Source organism: Poecilia formosa, unplaced genomic scaffold (assembly GCF_000485575.1).
Source record: "Poecilia formosa unplaced genomic scaffold, Poecilia_formosa-5.1.2 Scaffold134, whole genome shotgun sequence".
In the NCBI taxonomy this organism is placed as follows: domain Eukaryota; kingdom Metazoa; phylum Chordata; class Actinopteri; order Cyprinodontiformes; family Poeciliidae; genus Poecilia; species Poecilia formosa.
The window spans coordinates 525,460-549,576 of NW_006800073.1; the positions used below are offsets into that span (position 1 = coordinate 525,460).

The 24,117-nt window shown below is 37.5% G+C and overlaps 2 protein-coding genes and 1 long non-coding RNA gene across 6 annotated transcripts in view; 1 reads left to right on the forward strand and 2 right to left on the reverse strand.

Annotated features, from left to right (window-relative positions):
* The first annotated feature begins 852 nt into the window (after nt 1-852).
* On the forward strand, nt 853-13,223 carry LOC103144936 (neurotrophin-3-like). The gene is made up of 2 exons (XM_007562113.2): nt 853-1,291; nt 12,120-13,223. The coding sequence occupies exon 2, from the start codon at nt 12,139-12,141 to the stop codon at nt 13,153-13,155; it is 1,017 nt and encodes a 338-aa protein (XP_007562175.1). The 5' UTR covers nt 853-1,291; nt 12,120-12,138; the 3' UTR covers nt 13,156-13,223.
* Nucleotides 2,300-17,492, reverse strand: LOC107837321 (uncharacterized). Of its 2 annotated transcripts, none has more exons than XR_001663334.1 (3): nt 17,107-17,492; nt 10,951-11,069; nt 2,300-2,899 (listed from the first exon to the last, which is right to left on the reverse strand). It is a non-coding gene; the product is annotated as an uncharacterized LOC107837321 (long non-coding RNA). The 2 variants fall into 2 exon arrangements; XR_001663335.1 differs by having other exon boundaries at nt 2,300-2,955.
* A 1,172-nt stretch (nt 17,493-18,664) lies between these two features.
* Nucleotides 18,665-24,117, reverse strand: part of LOC103144940 (liprin-alpha-3-like) — a 39,737-nt gene continuing 34,284 nt past the window's right edge. For 2 of the 3 annotated variants that reach the window (XM_016676449.1, XM_007562122.2), the window contains exons 28-31: nt 23,232-23,300; nt 22,995-23,157; nt 22,048-22,112; nt 18,665-20,696 (exon numbers count right to left, since the gene is read on the reverse strand). In XM_016676449.1, coding sequence (XP_016531935.1) covers nt 22,057-22,112; nt 22,995-23,157; nt 23,232-23,300 — 288 coding nt within the window. In that variant the 3' untranslated portion in view covers nt 18,665-20,696; nt 22,048-22,056. The remainder of the gene's footprint in view (nt 20,697-22,047; nt 22,113-22,994; nt 23,158-23,231; nt 23,301-24,117) is intronic. The other variant, XM_007562124.2, reaches the window with a different exon arrangement.

Below are 24,117 nucleotides of genomic sequence, written 5' to 3' on the forward strand. Positions count from 1 at the left end.
GATATAAATCTCGTATAAAAAAGTTTTATTACGGGATTTATAGCCCATTAAAACCAAAATGTCTTCTCGTTCCAATGAGAGAAGTCGTAACAGTAAAACTGCAACAGCTTGCAGGATATTTGAGTGTCATCCAGAAGAAACGCAGTGAGAAGATGCCTTTTTATGAAGTCATGATCCATCACAGGAGGTTTATATGATGAGATGCTGATCCTGAATTCATTTACTATGTTTGGCAATTAAACATTTCCGTTGCACTTCACATTTGATTAGTAATAATTTTATGCTAATTAAAAAGTTAATTTTTGATCATTCTTGAATTACAATCAGGGTCCGCACAAAATCTTTCCAGGTGCCACAAATGGCCCTCAGGCCACACTTTGAAAACTAACTCTAAAACTTTCAGCACCACTTGAGAAAATCCAAAATAAACTTTTGCAACCAATTATTGATATGAAAATATTTGAATTTGTAAATGATATACTTGAGTCACTTTTTAAATAAAAATGTCAAACGCAATCTTCAAATAAATAATTTCCGTGATGGGTGTATGTAAACTTCTGACCGCATGTGTTTGTGTTAATATTAACAGTTTACATTTGTTGTATGACTTGTACAAATGTTTCTTGTTTAATACTGTATTCCCCCTCCCTAAAAAAAAAAAGTTAACTGAGTCAAGTTAACATTTAACACCGGAAGTGCTCTAATGCAGCTAAAAAATAAAAGCACTTCGTCGCTCCCACACAGCCGTCGTTCTGAAACGAGTTTTATTCAGAAGTTCCAAACCGGAAGTGATGTTGGTAGCGTAAGCTAGCTTGCAGCGCGGGCTTCAGGCGGAGCTCAGAGCCATAAAACATTAGCCGAACTTCTTCCCCAGCTCCACTCGCTCACCTATTTGAACTGAAACACACTTTCCGAGAAAGCGCCCTTCACGGAGGACCAACATATGGGAATATTTCGAGGCTCAATTGCATTTTTAAAACTTCCCACGTCGCATTTTTCCCTCCTTTCATTGGAAGCGCTCCCTGGAGAACAGGAGTTTTTTTTATATAGTTTATTAAACTGCGCTACTTTTATTTATTCCATTCGTCCAAGTGGGTTTCTCTCTTTGCATGCATGCGATGTCACGGATTACTAAAAGGAGAAAGAAATGTTTGAGTTTGTATCCAGTGTTTCCAAGTGAAAGTGATTTTTGAGGGTTTTTTAAAGAAACCAGTTGAGCAACTGGCGACAGGACTCTATAATCAATGTGGTGTCAGCTGGAAGGACGCGGGGTCCGGATCTCACCTAAACGGTACGCATATAAATCATCTTTATTATTACTATTATTATTTACTTGAATAAATGTTTTAAACTAATGCAAACTGCTGGAAAAATAAACACATTTAGCTCCATAAACTTTAATAATCTATTTTCTTCGTGTTCAGACATGCGGATACATGCACGCTTTGTGGCTTTATTCTTCTGGCGTGTTTCTGTTGCGCTATTTCTCCCATTTCATTTCTGCATTTATCTTGGCCGTCTTGCGCCTTTTGGGCTGCTGCGCATTTTGTTTTCTTTGGCAGTCACTCAGGTGAGGTGAGAGCTACTGAGTCACGGTCCCAACCCGCAGGTAGATCACACACACCTCGCCGAGTTGATGTCTAAACTCCGGCTTGTCAGCAAGATAATGGGCCGAGCTGGCGCTGTGGGTGGCATTCCGCTTTTTAGCGAAAAAATGCAAGCGCGAACAGCGCAAGGAGAGAGTTTTTCCTCTTTTAGGTGGGGGTCTCTGCATGGATGAATGATCACAAAACTTGAATTAATTGGGTGTTTTCACTGCAAGACGCCAAACATTAACCTGGATGGAGTTTTTTCCATGTCACTAAATTAAAAACATGCAGAAGTGCATACGTCTGATTTTTAGGGGATTTCTAAACAAAAATGTGCAAAAATAGAATATAAAAAAACCTGGTAAGTGAGACCAAAACCATGTGGAATGTGTTTAAAATGCAAAAGTTGATCCAAATATTATAAAATCTTTTGGATGTAACCTAAACACATTTAGAAAATAATCTTTTGATTAATTTTCTGCCTTTGTAGTGATTAGAAAAATCTCTGTTTTGGTGGAAAGTTTCTGTTCTTTAACTAAAAGCCATCCATTTCCCCAAGATTTAAAAACTGGAACTTTTTCAGGATTAAAAACTAAGCATCTCCTCAATCAAATCAATTAGCTTTTAGTGTAAAAGTCTTAAATTTAAAAACTTGTTCATCTCTTCTGGTGAACAAGGAAACATCTAAAAGCAAATAAAAAGCTTAATAAAGAGGATGTAACAACTTTATTACAGATTTTTAATCCATAAAAGAGAAATTAAGATTATTTGCAAGAGAGAATCCAGAAAAATGAATTGCTGGATGTTATTTGTTTATGCATGAAAGCATTTGCTTTTCACCTTTATGGGGTTAAAGGAAAGTAAAAGAAAATCCATGCTGCTGGTGATGCATTTATGGCTCAAAAGAGGTGGGATTTCTTAGCTTTGATGCATTTATTGAGTAGGAGAAAACATTTTTGCATCCAGTTTTTAGAGGGAACTGCTTCAGTTTCTTGCAGCTCCTTGAGTTGCACAACTTCAAAGAGTTCAGATTAGCGCAGGACGGGGCACAGCCGCAACTCTAAGCACGCAGAGCGCATCATGGGGCCGTCAGGCTAACGTTAGCCGCGCAGGACGAGGGCGACTAGTAACGAGCAGCAGCCTCCGCCAGGCGTGGAGCTGCTTTATGGCGTCTGCTCGCCACTTCTCACCACCATTTCCATGAAAATGTTCATATCAGCTCCACGTTTTCCATGTTTCTCCATGAAGTTCGATGTGTTTTGTAACTCTGGAGGAGCTGCAGAGATTCACAGCAACATGGCAGCATCATGCTGTGGGGAACGCTCGACACAGATAAGGCGAACCTGAAAGTACCTCGAGTTTCACCCTGAAACATACAGAGTGGGCTAAATCGAACCATGATCAGGCATTAGAATGGTCTAGTCAAAACCCAGCTCAGAATCTGTGGCAACACCAGAAAACTCAGGTTTATGAATAATCTCCATTCATTCTGACTGAGCTGCAACTACTGGGCGTCTCTGGAAAATAAACACTTCACATTTTTATGAGTGCTCAACTTTAAAGCCCTCCACACTGCAAAAACACAAAGTCTTACCAAGTATTTAAATCTAGTTTCTAGTGCAAGAAAGAAATAAGACAAAACTGACTTACTAGTAACTTTAAATCAATATGAAAGAATTAAAACAAGATCCTATATCCTGGTGAAAAGTTACTTCTTAGTTAGTTTTTACTTTTTTAAGTGCATTAAGTTATTTGGACAAGAAACTAGACCAAAAATACTTGGCACGATTTTGTGTTTTTACAGTGAATATGAATAAACCACATAAAATCCTGTTAAAATCTGTTAAGATTTGTGAATAATTTTGCAATGAAACATCCTGCTGGAAGTTTTTTTTTTTTGTTTCACTTTTATTTGTTATCTTTTGTAACAAGGAAATTGTTATTCAAATTAATCAAAATGTTAACATTTTAATCTAAATTTGTCTGAATACAAACGAATACTTCAAATTTTGTTCAATACTGAAAAACATCTGGTAAATTTGTCAACATTTTGTTGGATTACACTTATACAAGTAATCAAATTAAGTTTAACCAAGTACATTTATGAAGTTATAACGTTAAAGTTTGACAAAAAATGTTGATTAAATTTGAAGAAATAGCTTGATTTTGTGAAGTTGTAGCTCCATTCTCATTTTCCAGTGTATGTAAGGACGGAGAAAGTTGATATTTTGGGACATTTTTATCGTATTTACTCACACAAAAGGCAATTAAAGAGTTAAAAGAAGCAGGAATGTTCAAACTTCTTCTGTTTCTGAAGATTTCAATGCAAGACGTCCAATTAATCTGCAGTCATCGTCTGGCTAATGCAAACAATAAGATCACTGAAATGAATGGAGGCCTTCTGGTGAAGGTCATAGTTTGGTCTGTTTCTGCCTTTCATGTTTGGTTCAGGGTTTTTTTTTCCTCTTCTCTTCATTTAAAAGAAAATCAAACCTGGAGATCAGGCGGGAGAGGAGGGCTGAACTTTCTGGCCGGGTCTGAGGCAGCCGGGGTGGAAGAGCGTTGTGGTCGTCGGTTAGCGCCGCGGCTAAATGATGCGCATCATTGTAGCAAATGGAGCGCGGCGATGAAGTGCCGCCACTTTTTTTTTTACAAAAACAACACTTACATGGGGAAAAGCCTGCCTGTCTGCTTTCAACAGTCTGAGAAAAGCTGGAGAGGTTTCTCAGGTCTGGATAAGCCGCGATTCTTCTAGAGTTTACTCACAATTCTGTTATTTAAAACATTAAAAATATTAATTTGTGTCAAGTAAACAGCAATTAAAGCTCAAATATCAACATCCATCTTTAATTTGCCACATTAAACCTGAGTTTTTAAATCAAAATTTGCTGATAAACACAAAATCAAAGTAAGAAATTTTACTGTCTTTTCATGGTTTAAAACTGGATATTTGACAGGAAATTTACTTTTATTTATAGAAAATCAACCTGTTCTTTAAAGAATCATCATCCAGTCTTGATTTGAGCCAATTTCAGCAGTTTTACACTGTAAAAACTATGTTAAAACTAACTTAGAAGTAACTTTTCAGCAAGATATAAAAGCTTGTTTTAAGTAAATAATTAATATTGATAGTTTCACTAGCAGATCATTTCATTTATAACATGGGGAAAAATATCTTGTTGTAATTGAATTTATTTCCAAGTAGAACTAGTGATTTTTTAAAATCAATTTTAAGAATTATTGATTTTAAATCAGCTCTTTCTATCTTGTTAAAAATTACTTCTAAGTCAGTTTTGTCTTAATTCAAATGTACTAATATATTTGCAGTAGAAATTAAATCTAAATTTGAGTAATGTTTGAGTTTTTCCAGTGTGATTCATGGTTTCTGTAACATACAACTAAAAAAATTATAATTTTAGTGCCTGAATTTTCAGAATAGTTATTAAGGAACATAGTAGTGGCAGAATAATGCTGTGGGAATGCATTCCTAGGTAGAAGTTGGATATCAGTAAGAGGATTCAAAACATTAAAGACTGAGATGGAGGTTCACAAACAAGCAAATCTACCAAAGCATATTTATGTGTTAGAGCGGCCTAGTCAAAGTCCAGACCTAAATTGAATTAGTTTAATTTAATTTAAATTGACGTTGGCATTCGTTTTCCATCTGAATTAATTTGTAACTGTTTGACGTTATTTCACTGTCTGGTGGAGAGAAAGTACTGACCCGGTTCAGTAGAACAGAAATGATAACAGCCATTAAAAAAACAAACAAAAAACATCTTCGAGCTCAATTTTTACAAAGCTAACGTCACAAACATCACGATTCTTGATATACATGTAGAATAAAACAGTCAGTACAGGACCCAAAACACGGCTCTGTACCTGTTCATAAGGTCCAGGGCCGGCCAAAGGCTTTTGGGGGCCTTCAACAGATTTCCATTTGGGGCCTCCCATACCAACATGTCAACACTAGATACTAGGTTACTCTATGTTTCTAACATACTTACTAGCATTAGCATAATCTGTATTGAGCTTGCATCACACCAGCATCATTGTGGCTGGTAAATATATTACCAGATTCTATCAACTGACGATTATTTAGATAATTGATTTTTCTGATGAGTAATTGGATAAAAACGTTTAGCACATTCTGCAGATTTTTCATTTACTAACTTTAACCATATTTTATTTTTATACAATATTAAAAAATACAAATAAATAATTATTTTTTAAATAAATGTTTCATCACCTGAAATGCAGTAACAGCATTTCTTTAGCTAAAACTATGCCATTTGAAGACTTCTGGGTGGAACATATTTGCATAAAGTGTTTTTTTTTTTTTATCTTGAACTTGATATTTTTGTGTTTTTGTACAGTTTTGGCTTAATAATTGCTCTAAATATATTGTTCTTTCAGCAATTATCTTTTTTGCTTTCTAGAGCCTCATTAACAATTAACTAATTAGTTGACAATTATTTCAATAATCCAATTTATCTCAATTAATCTGATTATTCGTGCTAGCTTGATGCTATTGAGGGCCCCCTAGTGGTGTGGAGGCCTTAAGGAGCCGCTTAACTTGCATATATCTTGGGCTGGCTCTGTTGGTGGATCATTTCAATAACAAAAACCCAATTAGTTAATTTTCTATAATCAAAACCAGCAATGTTGAGTAATTAATAATCAGAAAATGCTGGAATCCTGGCTCTGCGCCACCCAACTCACACACTTCTCCATCATTTAGAGATCTGTCAACAGTTGTTGCTTATATTCAAATTTTCCCTTTGTTACAAGTGAAATTTGGCAGACTGGATGGATCAGTTGCTGGTTTGATGTGATTTATCGTCGGCATCAGAAGGCACGCAGAGTGCCCGAGGTTACTGGATGGTAATGAGAACCCGGTCCCGTCCTCTGCTGCTACATGCATCATGTCCGGGGCACGGCTGACGATACATCCACTCAGTCATCGCAGAAACTCCCTCACTTTTCATCTCACGTCCACCTGCGTTTAGCGCCGGCTCCCCGCAGCCCGAGGAAACTACGATCGGCGCTCCAGTTATGATTCACTGACATTCCCTTCATTCCGACAGTTTCAGCTCTTTCTACTCGCAAACAACAAAATCGACGCTGCGTAGGCCGATGCACTGCAAAAACAGAAAACAGTGAATCCATCTAGATTCTAGTGCAAACATGGTAAACTTTAAATAAAAGAAAACTAACTTACAAGTAACTTCAGCAAGAAACAGGAGCCTGTTTTCAGTAAAACATTCATTTAAAACTTACCAGTTCCTCTGGCAGATTATTTCACTTATAATAAGGCATTTTTCCAAGTTAAAAAGAGAAATAATTTACCAATAAAACTAGAACTTTATCAGTATTAAGTAATTATTGACTTAAAACAAACTCATATATCTTGCTAAGAAAACGTTACTCAAGTCATTTTTGTCTTAAAGATTTCAAGCATTTTTGATCAACTTGTTCCTGGTCTTAATTTGCTACACGGCAAAACACAAAAAAAATTACCAAGTATTTTTGGTCTAGTTTCTAGTACAAAAGTCTTGTCGTACATGAAATAATTATTGACTTAAAGCAAGCTCATATCACTTGTTAAAAGCAGTTACTTTTAAATTAGTACACTTAGAAAACAAAACTAAGTTACTTCACTCTGGTTTCATGCATTTTTTTGACCAACTTGTTCCTGGACTTTATTTACTACACTGTAAAAATACAAATCTTTAGCAGGTATTTTTGCTCTAGTTTCCATTACAAATGTCTTACACTTGAAATAAGAAAACTGGCTTATGTAGCTTTTTAGCCAAATATAGGAGTTTGTTTTAAGTCAAGATTCCTTAATGTTGATTTAAAAGTTCTAGTTCCACTGCCAGATTATTTCAGTTGTAGGAAAATGTCTTAAGTTAATCTGCCAATTTTAATCAATATTAGGGAAATATTGGCTTAAAACAAGTTATTTTGATGAAAACCTACTTATAAGTTAGTTTTATCTTTCTTATTTCAAGTTTACTAGAAAGAAAACCAAAAATACTGTAAGGATTTGTGTTTTTGCAGTGCAGCAGTAGCACAAATGAATCAATTCTGTTTTATCTGATTTTATTGACTACACTGCAAAAAATGTATCTTGCAAAGTGTTTTTGGTCTAGTTTCTAGTGCAAACATCTTAGTACACTTGAAATTAGACAAAACTAACTTACAAGTAACTTTTCAACAAGATATAGTAGCTTGTTTTAAGTTAACAATCCCTCAATATTAATTAAAAATATTATTTCACTTATACAGTGGAACTAGTTCTTTATCAATATTAAGTAATTACTGACCTTAAGTATTACTTGACCTCCTATATTGCTAAAAAGTTACCTGTATGTTAGTTTTGTCTTCTTTCACGTGTCCTAAATTAAAGACACTTGGTTTGATTTCGTGTTTTTGCAGTGTGTGTGCCGCCTGAATGAAAGCCCGCTCTGGCTGCCACAAAGACGGGGGTGACTGGAATATTTGTCGTGTTAGTCAGAGGGCAACCTCGTGTTGAAATGCGGATGAATCATGCCTTCCCTCTTCGCTGCGCTTCATTTCATGCACACAGACTCACGGACGGCTGAAAGCGTCCGTCTCCGTCCCGGGAAATGTTTACATTTTTGATGGCTGTGTAACCGTTATCACTGCTCCTGGGAGCGCGCTGGGAGTCGGTATTGGCTCCGATTGTAATAACAGTTACAGCTGAAATGATGCAGGTTATGGCATGCAGGATATTTACTGTTGCCATCTCTCAATAATGGAAGCTCATTCAGCCTAATGAATCGGTCGCTTGCCATTCCAGAGAAGAACAGAATCGCCCTGCGGCTGAGTTCAGCGATGACACCTGAGGTTTAGGCGTCATGTGATCTGGTGTTTGAGGTACAACTAAAATCCTCCTGTCGAGTTTTACAAGAGCTACTGGCAAAAAGAAGCAGCATGTTTTGGATTTTACGTAATTAAACCTCCGTCTGTTTTACCTGGAAGTTCAGCTTCCAGGAAAAACAATGTCAAAACGCAGAAATAACGACATTCTGCGTTTTCATGTTCACTGGAAAAACTCAAAACTTTACCAAGTATTTTTATACTTAAAATATCTTCATACACTTGAAAAATGATAGAAACCAGCTTACAAGTAACTTTTCAGCAAGATATAGCTTTTTTAAGTGAGTAGTTCCTTAATATTCATGAAAAAGTTCTTGCTAAGTGAAATAATCTGCCATTGGAACAAGTACTTTTTTAATTTTAATCAATATTAAGCGGTTGTTGACTCAAAACAAGCTTCTATTTATTGCTGGGACAAAATTTCTCTTCAGCACAATGAACCCCCCACCACCACAAATATTTTGTATTTTTGGTCTAATTTCTAGTGCAAATATCTTAATCCACTTGAAATAAGACAAAACTAACTTACAAGTAACTATTCAGCAATATATGAGTAAATAATTGCCTGATATTGATTAAAACAAAAAGCACTGGTTCCACTGGCAGATTATTTCACTTACAGCCAGTATTTTTTCATCAATATTAAATAATTATTAACTTAAATTCTTATTTCTAACTGGAAAGCTACCTATAAGTTAGTGTTGCCCTTTTTTAAGTGTACAAAGATATTTGCACTAGAAACTTTACCAAAAGTACTTAAAATCTGCATTTTTTTGCAGTGTTGCTGTTAAGAAATTTATTCCCAGTCTTTAGAGTGTTGCTTTAAGTCAAAGGGAGTCCAGAGTTGGTCTGGGGGCCATTCTGTGGCCCTTGAAATGATCCTGTGCGGCCCCCAACCACAAGACACAAATATGACCAACAAAATAGGAAAAAAAAGGAAATCTGTAAGAAAAATTCTTAAGAAAACACTCTACTGTGTTTGTTTTTAATATTTTTGTAATACAGTTTAAAAAACAACTTATTTTTGTATTTTTAATTTAAAAAAATAATTCAATTCAGGGCAACTGACAAGAGGAAATAAAGGTCAAGTCATGTCATCCAAGCATCTTCAAAGAAGAGAGATCTCCAGTAGCAGTCAGTTCTGCAACCATTCTGAAGAGATCTCTGACTGAAGACAGTCTCATTACAGTCATGAATGGCAGCTCAACATCAGGCAGCAGAGATTATATTTCATCACAAAATGTCCTGGACGACACAATCAGTTGTTGGGAAGCTCTGCTAATCCACCTCATTTGCTTTTGCTGCGCCTCGTTAAATCTCTGTCAGGTTAGAAAGATGAAGTCTGGGATACGATCCTGACCCTTTGTGATGGATGGATGGAATGGTTTGAATTGCTTTTTCCAAGCAATTCAAACCAAACTATGACCTCCAGGGTTTGGGGTCATAGTTCAAGTATTAATTGAGCTTTTAAGGTGCTAATCAGATCCTTCTGAACAAAACAAACAAACAAAGACACCTTGTTGCCATAGTTACGCATCATAACAGTTATCCTAAAGTAAAAAAGTAGAAGTAAAAATCCTTTCAGCTGCACAGCATCAAAAAATCAGAAGGAATAATTGTACAAAAAAAAAAATCAAAGCTTAGATTGTAGAGAGAAAAGTTTCCTTTCTTTCTTTCTGGTGTCTTTCCATCCTCATAAAGCATAAAAGAATATTTACTTACCTTCTTAAGTTTTGTTTGTGTTGTGAAAGGCGCTTTTGTTCACCTAAGAGTATATTTCACATAAATCCTGGTAAAAAGCTAACAATTTTTTGTAAGAAATTCACATTTTGCACGTTTTTGTACTTCCATTTTGATCTCTGCCGCTTCTGCTTTGTGGTGAACCGTTTCAAAAAACTTCAGAATGTAACGTCGCAAAGTATCAGTAACAGCCCGTTACCTAGCCACAGCAGCGGAACTCTGCCCGTCACCTAGCAACCCAAACTGAGCTCCAGCACATTTGGCCAGCCAGTTTCATCGCTGTAGGCGCTGCATAATGGCTGCTGGAAAAGAGAAATGTTTTATTGTTGACTTACCATCCAGAAACCACTTACTGGATTCTTGTTGGTTGTGCAGGAGGCTCCACTTCTGCTTCTCAGAGTTGTATAGTTTCTCATTTGTTTGCACCCATTTTTACATGCGAGTGTAAACATTGAGCCAACAGCAAATTATTTGGATGTAAAATAACAAGAGGCCCTAAAACTGCTCATTTTGAACCGAGCTGACTAAATTTAATGAAGATGCTTTCTATAGGCTGTAGATCTATCCTAATCTGTTCAAGGAAGTACAATAGGTCTCCTTTAAACAGGAAACTTTAGATTTTCAGGGGAAAAAGTAACAGCTCTGAATTAGCAGAACTAATTTATTCTCTCTGGATCTCTTCCGTTGATTTAACGAGTCTGAGTTGAGCACATACCAGATTGTCAGCGTCTCCGTTTGAAGGTCAGTTCCTCATTCTGCAGAACATTCCCCTCCTGGGCTCCACATGAAGAAAAGTGCGATCTCTCTGTTCTCGGTCCTGTTTTTCCACAAGTTCTGCCAAGATTTTAAAGCCATACGTCAGCAGCTGAAGCTCTACAGTCATAAAGCTGAGAGCCGCCAATAAAAACACTCGTTTTACACCCTAATTGGGGCTCTTTGTTTCACTGTCAAAGCTGCCAGAGCCAGCCCAAAGTATATGCAAGTTAAATGGCTGCCTAAGGCCCCCACACCACTAGGGGGCCCCAAAGAGCACCAAGCTAGCATGATACAAATATTTATATTCAAAACAACATTGAATAATACAAACTAAATGATATTACACATGGAAAAACGATTTCTATATTATTTTTATAGTTGTCAACCTTTGGCTACCTAGCAACTCACTCACTCTTTTGTTGCCTAGCAACAACTTGTTCACTAAATTGTAAAGCAGCAGTTTCAGGTTTCGCCACCATTCCTCATTGTTCTTAAATAAATAAATTAATTAAAAAAACAACAGAGTGAAAACTGAGGATAAAACAAGAAAGATCTCGCCACCAGTTTTTACAGTATTTCAGACATTTAAAACCAAAAACAAATCAATAATTATCGGTAGATTGATATGAAATGCTTATGTCAGGACACGTTTTTCAGCCATATCATCCAGCCCTACTTTAAAATACTTCAAATAATGTGGCACACTTAAATACCATTCAGCGTTTCAAAATTATTTACTTTTTTTAGTTTGCTACTCCTGTAAGGTTAAATCATCAGTCATAACAAAATTGGTATAATGTAAGCTAAATACAAATAATGATGACAGTAGCCTGGGAACGACAAAGCATCTGGTGTTGACATGTTGGTGTGGGAGGCCCAAATGAAATCTGCTTAGGGCCCCAAAAAGCCTTTGGTCATCCCTGTCCACAAATTCTTAAAGTTATAATAATACATTAAATGTTTGTAGCACTTTTTCAGAAGCAAAGACACTGATATTGTCTTAGGTGAAGTTTGTGACATTTAGTTTTCAAAAATTAAGTTCTAAGATGTTATATCTAATTATTTTATCTATTATGAAGGGGAGTGAGTCTGAAAGCTGAATTAACGCGTCTCTCCTCTCCTTGCCAGCTGATACGTCCTGGGAGTGATGCACTGGCTTCCCCTGGTTGCCATGGTGATCGCCTCGGCCCTGCCCTTCCCTCACAACCCCGCAACCGCGCAGCCCAGCGAGGATCATAAGCAGACCTCCACGTCCGAAGTGGAGAACCAGATAACCTACAAACCGTTCAGCAGTCCGGACGTTCCCGCAGAAGAAGAAGAAGAACCGCTCAGGACCGAGGAAATTTCCCAGGAAAACTCGCTACCAAAGGACTACAAAGCTAGCAGGAAAGATGGCGACTCGGACTCGACGCCGCGCCATTTTAGGACAGGCGCAGCCGAGGACAGCCCCGCCGTAGATGTCGGTTTGGGTCTGGAAATAGACGAAATGTTTCTGGACGCACATCCCCGCGTCCTGTTCTCGCCCTCGCCGTCGCCACCGGAGCATCCGCCGCTTCTACTGATGTTGGAGAACGGGCTAATGGAGGACGACAGCGACGGAGACGTAGAGGGTCACGGTGATCGCGCCGCCGACCGGACCACGCCGACTCCGACATGGGCGGACTACAACAGGGAGCCCGCCGACGAGGCGCACCGCCCGGTGAAACGGGACAAACGTTCACACCTGATAGACACCCGCAGGGGGGAGAAGTCCGTGTGCGAGTCGGAAAGCACGTGGGTCAACAACAAAACCACCGCCATCGACTCGCACGGCGAGCGGGTCACCATCATCCCGCAGATCCAGACAATGACGGGCGCGCTCAAGCAGTACTTTTACGAGACGCGGTGCCGTCGGCCCGATGGGCAGAGCGGCTCGAGCAGGACGCGGGGAGCGGGCGCGAGGTCCGCGGCGGCCGGCGTCGCCGGGGCCAGCTGCCTCGGCGTGGATAAAAAACAATGGCGGAGCGAGTGCAGAGAGAAGCAGTCATACGTCCGCGCGCTCTCCAAGGACGCCAAGAACAAGATGGGATGGCGGTGGATCCGGATAGACTCGTCCTGCGTCTGCGTGCTGCTGTCCAGAACAAATCAGGGGAAGGACGTGATGACGAGGCGCAGGAGAGTCTAACGCAAGGAAGGAAGACACGTTTGGACGTTCTGTGTCCTTCCTCCATTTTATGACTTTTACAAAAAAAACAAGAAGACCTCAATGCTAAATGATTTTAGGGAAACTGTTATATAGACAGAGGTGGGTAGAGAACAATGGCGCCTTAAGACCAATTAAAAAAGGAGAACATTTCTGGAAATATTGAGAAAACTGAGCATCAAGAGTTGGAAAATTTGCAAGAAATGTTTAAAAGCCATCTAAAATTTTCCAGTAAAGAAGGAAATTTCATAATTTGCATCAAATTTTCTGGAAAAAAGATGGAAGTTTGTCAGTGTGAGTAGTTGGAAATTTATCAGAAAAAAAAAATCAAATTTTGAGATCTGACAAATTTTCTAGAAAAGAATGTGAAATTTCTGAGTTTGAAAAGTCAGAAATGAGGGGGGGGGGAACTTTTTGTGGTCTCAAAATTTTCTAGAAAATGCTTTTCCAAAAGTCAAATATTTTCAACTTTTGAAATTCAGAAATTTCCCATGTTTTATCTAGAATTTATTTTAGATTAATCTAAAACTTGGTTTGTTTGGCAGAAATGTACTCCTTTTCCTTATCTAGAATGGCCCTTATACGCCGTTGTAGTAGAGAACCCAAATATTGTGCTCAAGTAAGAGTTGCCCAACTTCAACAAGGGATGCAAACAATTAATAAAATTAGTTCAAATTGATTAAGTCAATCTTGTAGTTTGGCTGTAATCCAGCAGAGGGCGCTGCTGGTCATGCTTAAACTAGCCAGTTGATGCAGAAACAAAGATGGCAGCGTCATGACAGAATGGGAAAGAGAAGCAGTCCAAACAAAGTCATGCAAGATGCACTTTATGCAGTTCTGTTTAGAGATATAAACATTCAACAAACTCCTAAAGTTTTACAATGTTTTTTTGTTTTTGATTCAGCACATGATGACAAATTTAGCTCTTCGTGTTATGGAAAGACAGCCAGCCTTCTTCACACAAAAGGAAACTCAGTTTTTTAACAAAATGGCCGCTTATCAACTCATTCATCGATAACATGCATCCCTAAATTAAACATATTTTTACTCAGGTAAAAGTAAAAATGGTCCAAGAAATTACTCAAGAGCAACTGATCAGATCATCTGATTTAATATTAATAATGTGAAGTTGTGTCCAAATTCTGGTATTTTAAAGACTAAAGAGAAAAAATACAGATATCATGATTACAAAATAACAGATTGAGGGAGCAGATGAAGCATTTTTCCAAATAAAAATAAACCTATGAAACTAATACAGTCAAATGTACTTTGTTGGAACAGGGTGAAATACTTCCAGTGCCAAATGCTTCAGCATGCAGAAAATTAGAAAAACAATTCAGTGAAATTAGCTCAAGAATAGCAATACTTCATAAAATATATCACTCAAGTAAAAGTATATTTTTCAAATAAATGTAAGTAGTTACTACCCACCTCTGTATATAGAGATTTTACACCAAGAAGTACTGTTTTTGTATGATTTATCTTTCATAACCTAAGTTATTTTTGCCTAGTATGTACGCATGTCTTTGATATTAATATATTTCCTGCTGTGTCTACAACATGACACCAGTATACCTTTTCTGTATCGCCGTGTGTATTTATAGAAGACGTCTTCATGCAGTAGTAGCTCTCTCCGGTGTCTGATGATGATTCCAGCCTTTGGGTCGCTGGCCTTGTAAAAGCAAAGAGCGCCACCTACTGAGATTTCATTTCACTGCTCCAAACTCTTACAGCTGTGGGTGAATTTTACAGGATCTGGGTTGTAAATTATGTGACGCCTAAAGAAGATCTGATTACATGATATAATAAAAGACATTTGTATTTTAATATTTTTGAGCACTTTTTAATGATTTTTTAAATTTAGTTTTCAATGCATTTGTTTTATTTTTAGTGCTTCTTTGCTTATATTTATTATCATTTTTTCTATATATTTTTTTACTTTTAAGTGTTTTCTCTACAAAAATCAGACAACTTTGTTCATGTCATTAAGATTTTGTTTATTTTCAAAACAAGTAAAGCTAAAAAAGGCATAATAAACTTATTTATCCATTTGTTATTGCAGAGATAATTCAACTCATTTCAAAAAATACTTTATTTACTCCAAAAGGAAATTAAATGAAACTCAAATCATCTAAGGATCTTCAGAGTTTTGACCAGCAAGGATCTCCAGTAGCAGTCAGTCGTGCAGCAAATCAAAAGTAGCCTCTGACTGAAGACTGTTCTGATGCATTTATCCTTAGATTTTTAATGCTTCAGTGCATTGATTTTGAGTTTATGTTTTAATTGTTTAGTTCATTTAAATTCTAAATGGGTTGTCCATCAATAACTTGGTAAAACAGGTAAAAATATACATTTTAAAATGCAAACTTCATTTTTAAGCTGGAAATATTTGCTTTATTACTTAAGTGATTACATATGTTTACAAATGTGTTAAAAATGACAAGATTAAAATAAATTTAAAAAGTATTTATAGATGTATTATCAGTATTTCTTTAGAGTGCACTTATACACACAGTGCAGAACTAAAAGCAACAAAGGTGCAGGTTATCTTAAAGCGAAATTAGGAAGGAACAACCTTTACAGCCAAACCTATAAACAAATTCACTTTAAGACAAACCAAGAGAAATGTTTGAATTGTTCAAATGTGATAAAATATGGAGGCAGAAACTAAAACTAGAGTCAAACATGATATACATTTTATAATCTGGTCTGAAGGCTTCAAAGTTCTCCAGGAAGTTTCTCTCTTTCCAGAAGAAAAATAATTGCATACAAAAATGGTTGGGGACGTATTATAATTATGAAAAATTCTGATTGTTCACGTTTTTGTATTTCCATTTTGGTTTCTACTGCCTCTAAAATAAGAACAAGCACTTAACAAGAAGGAAAAGGTGGCTTTTGGCAATAAGTTGCCGTTTTTTTGGATCCCGGAAAGAAAAAGGTTTAAAAAACCTTTAGAATGAAACACAATTCAGTATTCACTGTGCCGTTACCTAGCAACCGCAGCAGAGTTCCGCCCGTTTCCTAGCAACCCAAACTGAGCTCAAGTACATTTGGTAAACTGGTTTTACCGCTGTTGTTGTTGGCTGTACAAGAGGCTCCACTTTTGCTTTTCAAATATGTACAGCTGCATTTGTTTGCAGCCATTTTCACATACGAGTGTAAATGTTGAGTTGGATGGCGTGGATTTACAGTGACAGGACATCCTAAAACAGCTCAAGCTGAAAAGACTAAAACTCATTATTATACAAGAATAATTTTTTTGCAAAAACATTTATAAACATGTTTAGTATAGACCATAGACCAATCGTAACCTCTTCAAGAAAGCAATAGGTACTTTTAAAACTTCATATAACTATTCCCATCATGTTTGTTGAGGGCCCAGAAGTTCAAGTGAAGATTTAATGGAAAAATCTTACATGACACAAATAACTCAAAACAGGAAATGAGGTCAGAGCAAAAGAAACCTAAATACAGGGCTGTGTGATGATAACTGGGGTGAACACAGCTGGGTCTAATAAGCAGAATAAAGGTCAGTTGCGTGGGGGACATTAGGTTAAAATGTGAGAAAACTGGAGAAAAACGGCCGATAAAGGTCACAGGGAACCAGCGAAGTGTAAACCTCAAAGTATTAACAAAGATTCAAACCAGAAGGTGACAAAGAAATTCAAAAACAGGAAACAATTAAATACCGAGCTTAAGGGAGGCTTCAGAACAAAACCATGAGGAAAAACAAAGCAAGGAACTATTAAAATATCCACTTAGAAGTGTTTTACGAAAGGCTCTCAAGTATTTTTGTTGCTAGCCCAGACAGTTGTTTTGCTATGTTTCTTGCTGGCAAATCTAATGATGCCAAAAAAGGAAGAAAGAAATACACAAATACAGGTATGTACATGTGAGTCTGTAGTTACTGAAAGCTGGAATAATCAAACCCACCTGCTGCCAAGGCCTGAAGGTTCCTTGTGGTTTTTGGTGATCCAGAAAAATTATGTTTCATTTAAATCAATGACGGCTGCGGGAATCGTTGACAAAAACCCAGTTTCTATTACGTATGTGCACAAAAAATTGTTAATATTAAACTAATGTTGAAAAAAAAAATTAAAAATTGTGATGTTTTCCATAAAGTAAGAGACGAAATTAAAATCACACGTGAAAAAATTCGTTCATTCAGTGAATCATTAAAAAACATCCTCCTGCCACTTCCTGCCCGAGTCTTTTCCCCCGGTAGTAACATCCGGTTGTGGATCACGTGACTTGCGTGATGCGGAAAAAACGTGCTAAAGACGCAATTTTGCGAAATACATACAGCCGAAAAATATAACAGTTTATTAAGATTACTGGAGATAAAAAAAAATAGTAAATGTGAAAAAGTGAGTAAAAACAACGGAGGCAAAAACATAAATGTTTTTTCTAGGAAATTTCTGAAAGTAAAAAAATTGACCATCTCAGAAAAGTTTTTAAAGCTCATTACCTAGAAAATACATTGAATTAATCTCAAAATTTCAAAGTTGTTGTTTTTGGGTTGGTTTCTTTTTGCAAATTTCTGGGTTTTTATGGCCAGGAATAGTTTTGTTTTTTGTTTTCAAAGAAAAATTAATTATAAGTTTTTTTGGAGAAATTTACTTCTTTTTTCTGTCTTATAAGACAATGCAGGTAGAAAAATCACCTCATCCTAGCTAAACACAATTTTTATTCAAGTATGTGATTTTTTGTTGTTGTTTGGCTTTTCCATTATGCAAATTTATTTTTATAATTCCTATTTGTGAAATTTTAATGTCAGTGGAAATGCAGCTAATTAAGCACACCTGAACCTCTGTTCACACTGGAATTTCAACTGGACTCTTTCTGTTATTATGTAACTAAGGAACCAAATAAAACATTTTTTATAAACTAATGGAGCAATAATAATATAAAACCTGGCTTTATGCTATTAATGTAGCACTTATAGTGCAAAAACAGAGAAAAAATAAAATAGACCAATAAAAACAAAAAACTACATGATTATCAGCAAATCCACCTGGATTGCTTTATTTATTTTTTCTTTTACATCACCATTTTCATCATCATCATTGTCATTATTATTAATATTATTCTTTATTTTTCAGATATTTTCATCTTATTACTATCACTGGAATCATGGAAATCTGTTAAATCGTTGCACAATTTGTTCCTCAAAATGTACACATTTAGCGTATTTGAATGACAATTCTCAATGTTTTTCATATTTACTCTTGAAACTCGTCCAAACGAAGCAAAGAACAAAACCGAACATGTACATACGTTTATCCAATACATACCTGAAGAAAATAAATAGTTATCGTAAAAAAAATAATAAAATACAACTGAAAAAAATACACACATCTTACAAATTTGATTCCCGCCCCTCAGATGCCCCGCCCAGCCGCCCCAAACCCACCCTGTAGGTTTATCATACAGATATATATTTTTTTAACGACACCTCATATCATCTTCACTACCAAAAAAATGTTGTTTGTTTTTTTTAGGTCATTGTCGTTATTGGACATGCATCGTAAACACAGAGGCTAAAGGTTTTGTTTTCTGGGCTTCGTCAGGCTGCCCTCTCTCCTCCACAGACAGCTTTTCCTTCCTGTTATGGCTTGTGTGTGCAGTAGAATGACCAACTTCTGTTCACATTTTTCATTTTTTTTGCTTGCCATCCTCTCGGATCGGCTGTTTTTGTCTCTCTGTCGGATCCGTCCTCATAAAAACTCCCAGTAGAAACTTCATAGTGACTTGGTGGGAGTCTTGGTTCTTACTGGGTAAAACTGGAGGCTACTGTCCAACTAGCATAGCATAGCATAGCATAGCATAGCATAGCTTTAAACTAAATCAGTAGTTCCAAAACACAAGCAAAGAAAAAAAGGAGAGTCCGAATAAGCTGCTGCTGGCTATAGCCCCCAACTCAACTTTTACACTCTCATATTAAAATGGATGCAAACTGATGCACAATTACACATCTGTACATCTTTGAAAAGCAGAAGTGGAGCCTCCTGCACAACCAACAAGAATGCAGGAAGTTATTTCTAAATGGTAAGTCAACAACAAAACACTTGTCTTTTCCAGCAGCCATTGTAAAGCACAAACAGAGGTAAAACCGGCTGACCAATCATGCTGGAGCTCAGCGAGGTAACAGCGAAGTGTGACGTTTTTGAAACAGCTCATTTTCAAGGCACCAAAAATAATTATTTTATTGCCAAAAAACATCTGAGTGTTTTTTATTGTTTTATTTTTTCTTTCAAGTGCTTGGGCTGTTTTTAGAAGAAGCTGAGATTCAAATGAAGCTTTGAAACTGTGCAGAATATGAATTTTGCTTTATTTACATCAGAGTTTATACTTTGGTTTTGCTTTTACAAATAAGGAAATACTTAATCTGTTAAAATATCAGAATAAAGTTGTAACACTTTGAGAAAAGTCGAAATATTACGAGAATAAAGTTGTAGTAAATACTGATAATAATCTGATGCTGATGTTTTGACTGTTCTCGAAATATTACAACTTTATTCTCAAAATATTCTGACTTTATTCTTCTATAGCTACAACTTTATACTGGTAATTTTGCAACTTTATTCTATATTATGACTTACCACAAAATTAAGACTTTAATCTCACATTACTGCAACTTTATTCTGGTAATATTATGACTTTATTCTAATAATATTATGACATTGTACTAGTATTAATTCTACTTTCTACTCACAACTTTATTCTTGTAAAATGTTTTCTTAGCTTGACTCTGATACTCCGATGTAGTAAATAAGTGCTGCAGCAGTAAAGTTGCTTCTTTTCAATAAATGTACTTAAATATAATTTTTCAGCTTAAGATTTTGCCACTAGAGTGAAAGACTGATCTATTTTAGTCTGAATAACCAACATAAACCAATTTAAGGGCCATAAAAGCTTCTGGTGACAAAGTTTGCTCCACCAAATTCACTCCTTTGATGCCCCTTTCAACAGAGATCACTATCCGCCTTCAAGGTGCCACCAGACAATGGATCTCTGATGTGGTCGGACATAAATGGTGGTGTGAATTCAGCCGTGTTTTACCACACCACCCGATCCTGGTGGGGACCAGGCAGGCCAACAAAAAGGGGCTGCGCCGGCTGAAACCGGACACCAGCGGAAATAAAGGAGCGCCGGTGTTGCTTCCGACACATCTGTCTGTCTCCCAGAATCACTTTTCAGCTTTAACACCCTCTAGATCCGAACTAAACAATGAGTCCAGGTTCTGGCCCGGCCCTTGGTGTCGAGCAGACGTTCTGAGGTTTGAAACTGTAAGATGATGAACGGCGCCGGACACGTAGACGGAGAGAGAAAACAGCCGGTCCGATTCAACCCGCTAAATCTGAGAACAAGTTTATACATTCTTCATGTCATTTCCCCCCTATTTTCCTTTGCTACTGTTATTGCAGAATGGCCAGGTTAACGTTTAGGTTAGTTGATAGAGTCATTGCTTCGTTCTTCGTGGATGAGCGAGAGGGTCCTTTAGTCCCAATGCAGCCAGCGCCCTGAGGAGAAAAACAACTTTACTTGTTATTATTCTTCTCTGTAGCTTTCATTTTTAACACATTATGAACACACATACAAGCAGACACATTAGAACGTTTAAAAGAGCAGCTTCAACTAAAGGTAACGGGTCTGGGTTCAGCTGGGGTTGCTAGGTAACGGGGCTGGGCTCGGCTTGGGTTGCTAGGTAACGGGTCTGGGCTTGGCTGCTAGGTAACGGCGGAATGCTAGTCGAATGTGACCACAGGTGGGCAGAGTAACCAAAAATTGTACTCAGGTAAGAGTAGCACTACTTCAACATGTTTTTACTCAAGTAAAAGTAAAAAGTAGCCGTCCAAGAAATTACTCAAGAGTAAAAAAGCATTTGGTAAAAAGGCGACTCAAGTACTGAGAAAATGAAAATCATTTAATATTTTACATTATCAGGTTGACCAAAATATAAAATTAAGTGGAAATGTTGGCATTTTAAAGACAAATAACTAAACACTTGTCTTTTCCGGCAGCACATACAGTGGTAAAACCAGCAAACCAAATGTACTGGGACTCTGCTTGGGTTACTAGGTAACAGGGCTGGGCTCAACTGGGGTTGCTAGGCAACAGCACAGCGCTAGATGAATGTGACCGGTGGTGGATAGAACAACCAAAAACTGTACTGAAGTAAAAGCAGAACTACTTCAACGTACTTTTACACAAAAGTAAAAAGTATTTGACTCTCTGTAGATTACAGAAAATCAACAAAAAATTCAAACTCAAGCACCGACTTCCATAAATCCGCTAACAGCAGAGCTAGTTTTTAGCCTAGCAATTTACCGCACTTTGTTTCCCCACAATTCATTTTTCCAGATCAATTCTAAAGCGCTAAAGTTATTTTGTAAACTTTCAGTTGAATACAGTTCTAATGCACTAATGGAGTTAGCGAATTAGCATTAGCTCCCGCTAAATACCGTGTTGGTGTAGCGCTTCAACGTTAGCAGAACTAATGTTTATGTTTAATGTTTTAGGGTTAGCGCAGCTAATTTCTTAGCTTGCAACCTTTTAAGTATTTAAGTTTTATGCATTACTGTAATTCAAACCTGGAAAAAGAAAGATAAAAACAAATTATTAAAATCCCAAATCATCATTGACACTCAAGCACCACGAGGAGTTTATGGAAACCTCCAACCACAACTGTAAATTGTAAATTTAAGACCTCGGGGGGAATGTACTAAAAATCCCAGACAGGTCAGCTACAGCAAACAAAATGCATCAAACGACGAGTTCAAACGCTCGACACATGTGGAAGCCATCAGCACAGAAGTCAGCGGCCACACGCAGGAGGAACCCTGTTAGGCCGTTTAACTGACATGTTCTCACCTCAGCGACTCAACAGGAGTACGTCCTCACTGAGGCAGATTCACCCCGGGCACCAGAGCTAGCTGCTTTGGAAACCAGGAGACAGAAACACAACGCCATTAACGTAACAGCGGTGACCTTTCTGGAGGTATTAAAGGGATTATAACATTCCTCTGTACTTTAAAGAGTCTGCACCTCGTTATTGTCAGTTCCTCCGCTAAAGGAGGAAGCAAATTCCTGAGGTAAGCTAATAGTAGAGTAACATAAAAGCAGGTTATATCTTTTAGTGACTGCACCTTTTGCCCTAATTCCAGACATGCTCATCGCGTGAGCAAAGGTAAGGTAGCAGCAAAACAAAACTCCAAAACATTACCAAGTATTATTTGTCTAGTTTTTATTGTAAATATCTTAGTGTGCTTGACATAAGACAAAACTAACTTACACGTAACTTTTCAGTAAGATATAGCATGGAACTAAATTGACGCCATAAAGTTGGTCCAAAAAAATGTTATTTGAAAGTGAAAAAAGATTTGAAACTCAGGGGAAATGTTGTTTCCATAATGAAAGGTTACAGATCAGGACTTTAACTAGACTCAGTTAGTTTAACTTTAGCTAACTCAACTACCTTTAGCTAGCTAAAGGTGAGCTCAAGATGAACTCAGAATTGAAGTTAGCGTGTTAGCTTACCTTTAGCTAACTGAGTCTGTTTTACAATGCAAAAACGCAAAATCTTACAAAGTACAAAGTACTAGATTTACTGGCAGATTATTTTACTTTTAACATGGGAAAATGTTACAAGTGACAAATTTTTCATCAATATTAAGGAATTATTGACCTAAAATAAGCTGCTATTTCTTGTTGAAAAGTTACTTGTCAGTTAGTTTTGTCTTATTTCCAAAAACACTTGGTGAGTTTTTTCAGTGAAGGAGTTAAGCGTGAGAGCTCCAGAGGTGAAAGGTCGGGCTCACCGTCACTCTGAACCTTCCTCAGGGTGACGGAGGGCGTGGAGATGGCTGAGGCACGGAAGTTAGCGGGCAGCGTCTCGGCGGAGTCGGAGGTCACGCCCCGGAGGTCTTTCTCCCTGAACATCTTCCTCCAGGAGGGCGAGCGGGTGAACGTCTTCGTTCCATCCTGCCCAGAAAAACACCCAATACGTGAAATAAAGACGCTAATGCTGACGTTTTCAAAAAGCCAAACCTTCTGACCTCATCGGGTCGTCTCTCCGTTCCCATGGAGATGAGGGAGTTGTACTCCTGCTCCAGAACCTGTCTGGCCTGCGGGAGAGAAGTGACAAAAATCCTTTAAACACGACTCAACTTTAAATTCAAATTTGTGATTCCTGAAGACAACCAACCGGATTTTAACCCATCAGATTTTAGATCTATTTGGATGATGGGAAGCTCGGTTTTTTCTGAACATCTCACAGGTTGTCTGCGTTTACAGCACCTGTTGGGGTTGCTATGGTTACCTACAGGACACGTTCAGCGTACCTAAACTAGTACCTTGATTTCAAGTCAAATGTATTTGTATAGCACTTTTCAAAGTGAAAACATCATAAATCATTGTACAATAATGTGAAAGAAGCAATAAATATTATATTTCAAATGCGATCATTTGAAATACACATCAAACACATCAGTGGAGTGAGGATTTGGGTTTTCACTGTGTTTATTTTGGCTTCTGTTCCTTGTGAGTCTCTGCGTTGTCCTGTCAGCCCTTGATTGTTCCCAGGTGTGTCTCGTTCCCTTGATTACCCTGTGTGTATTTAAGACCACCTGTTGTCTCTGTCTCTTGTCAGTCTTCGTCTATGATGGTTCGTCTGCCAGCACAGTTAAGTCCTGTGTCGGCATTAGCTCGTCGCGTCAGTCTTTGTTTAATTCAGTTGCTACCGGTGCTGAGCCTCTGTGTTTCCGCTCTGCTGTGCTGCCTGAGATCTGGACTGTTTTTGAGCTACACTCTTCATTAAATTCATCATTTTCTTCTACAACCTGGGTCTCTGCGTCTCTCCTCACTACCACCAACCACTCCACATGACAAATGGATGTTTCATTACTTTTCTAAAGCGGCTCTAACCAGGTGGGTTTCGGTCTA

What these genes read in the sequence shown, in the direction of transcription:
- LOC103144936 (XM_007562113.2), top strand. Translation starts at nt 12,139, where the DNA reads ATGCACTGGCTTCCCCTGGTTGCCATGGTGATCGCCTCGGCCCTGCCC.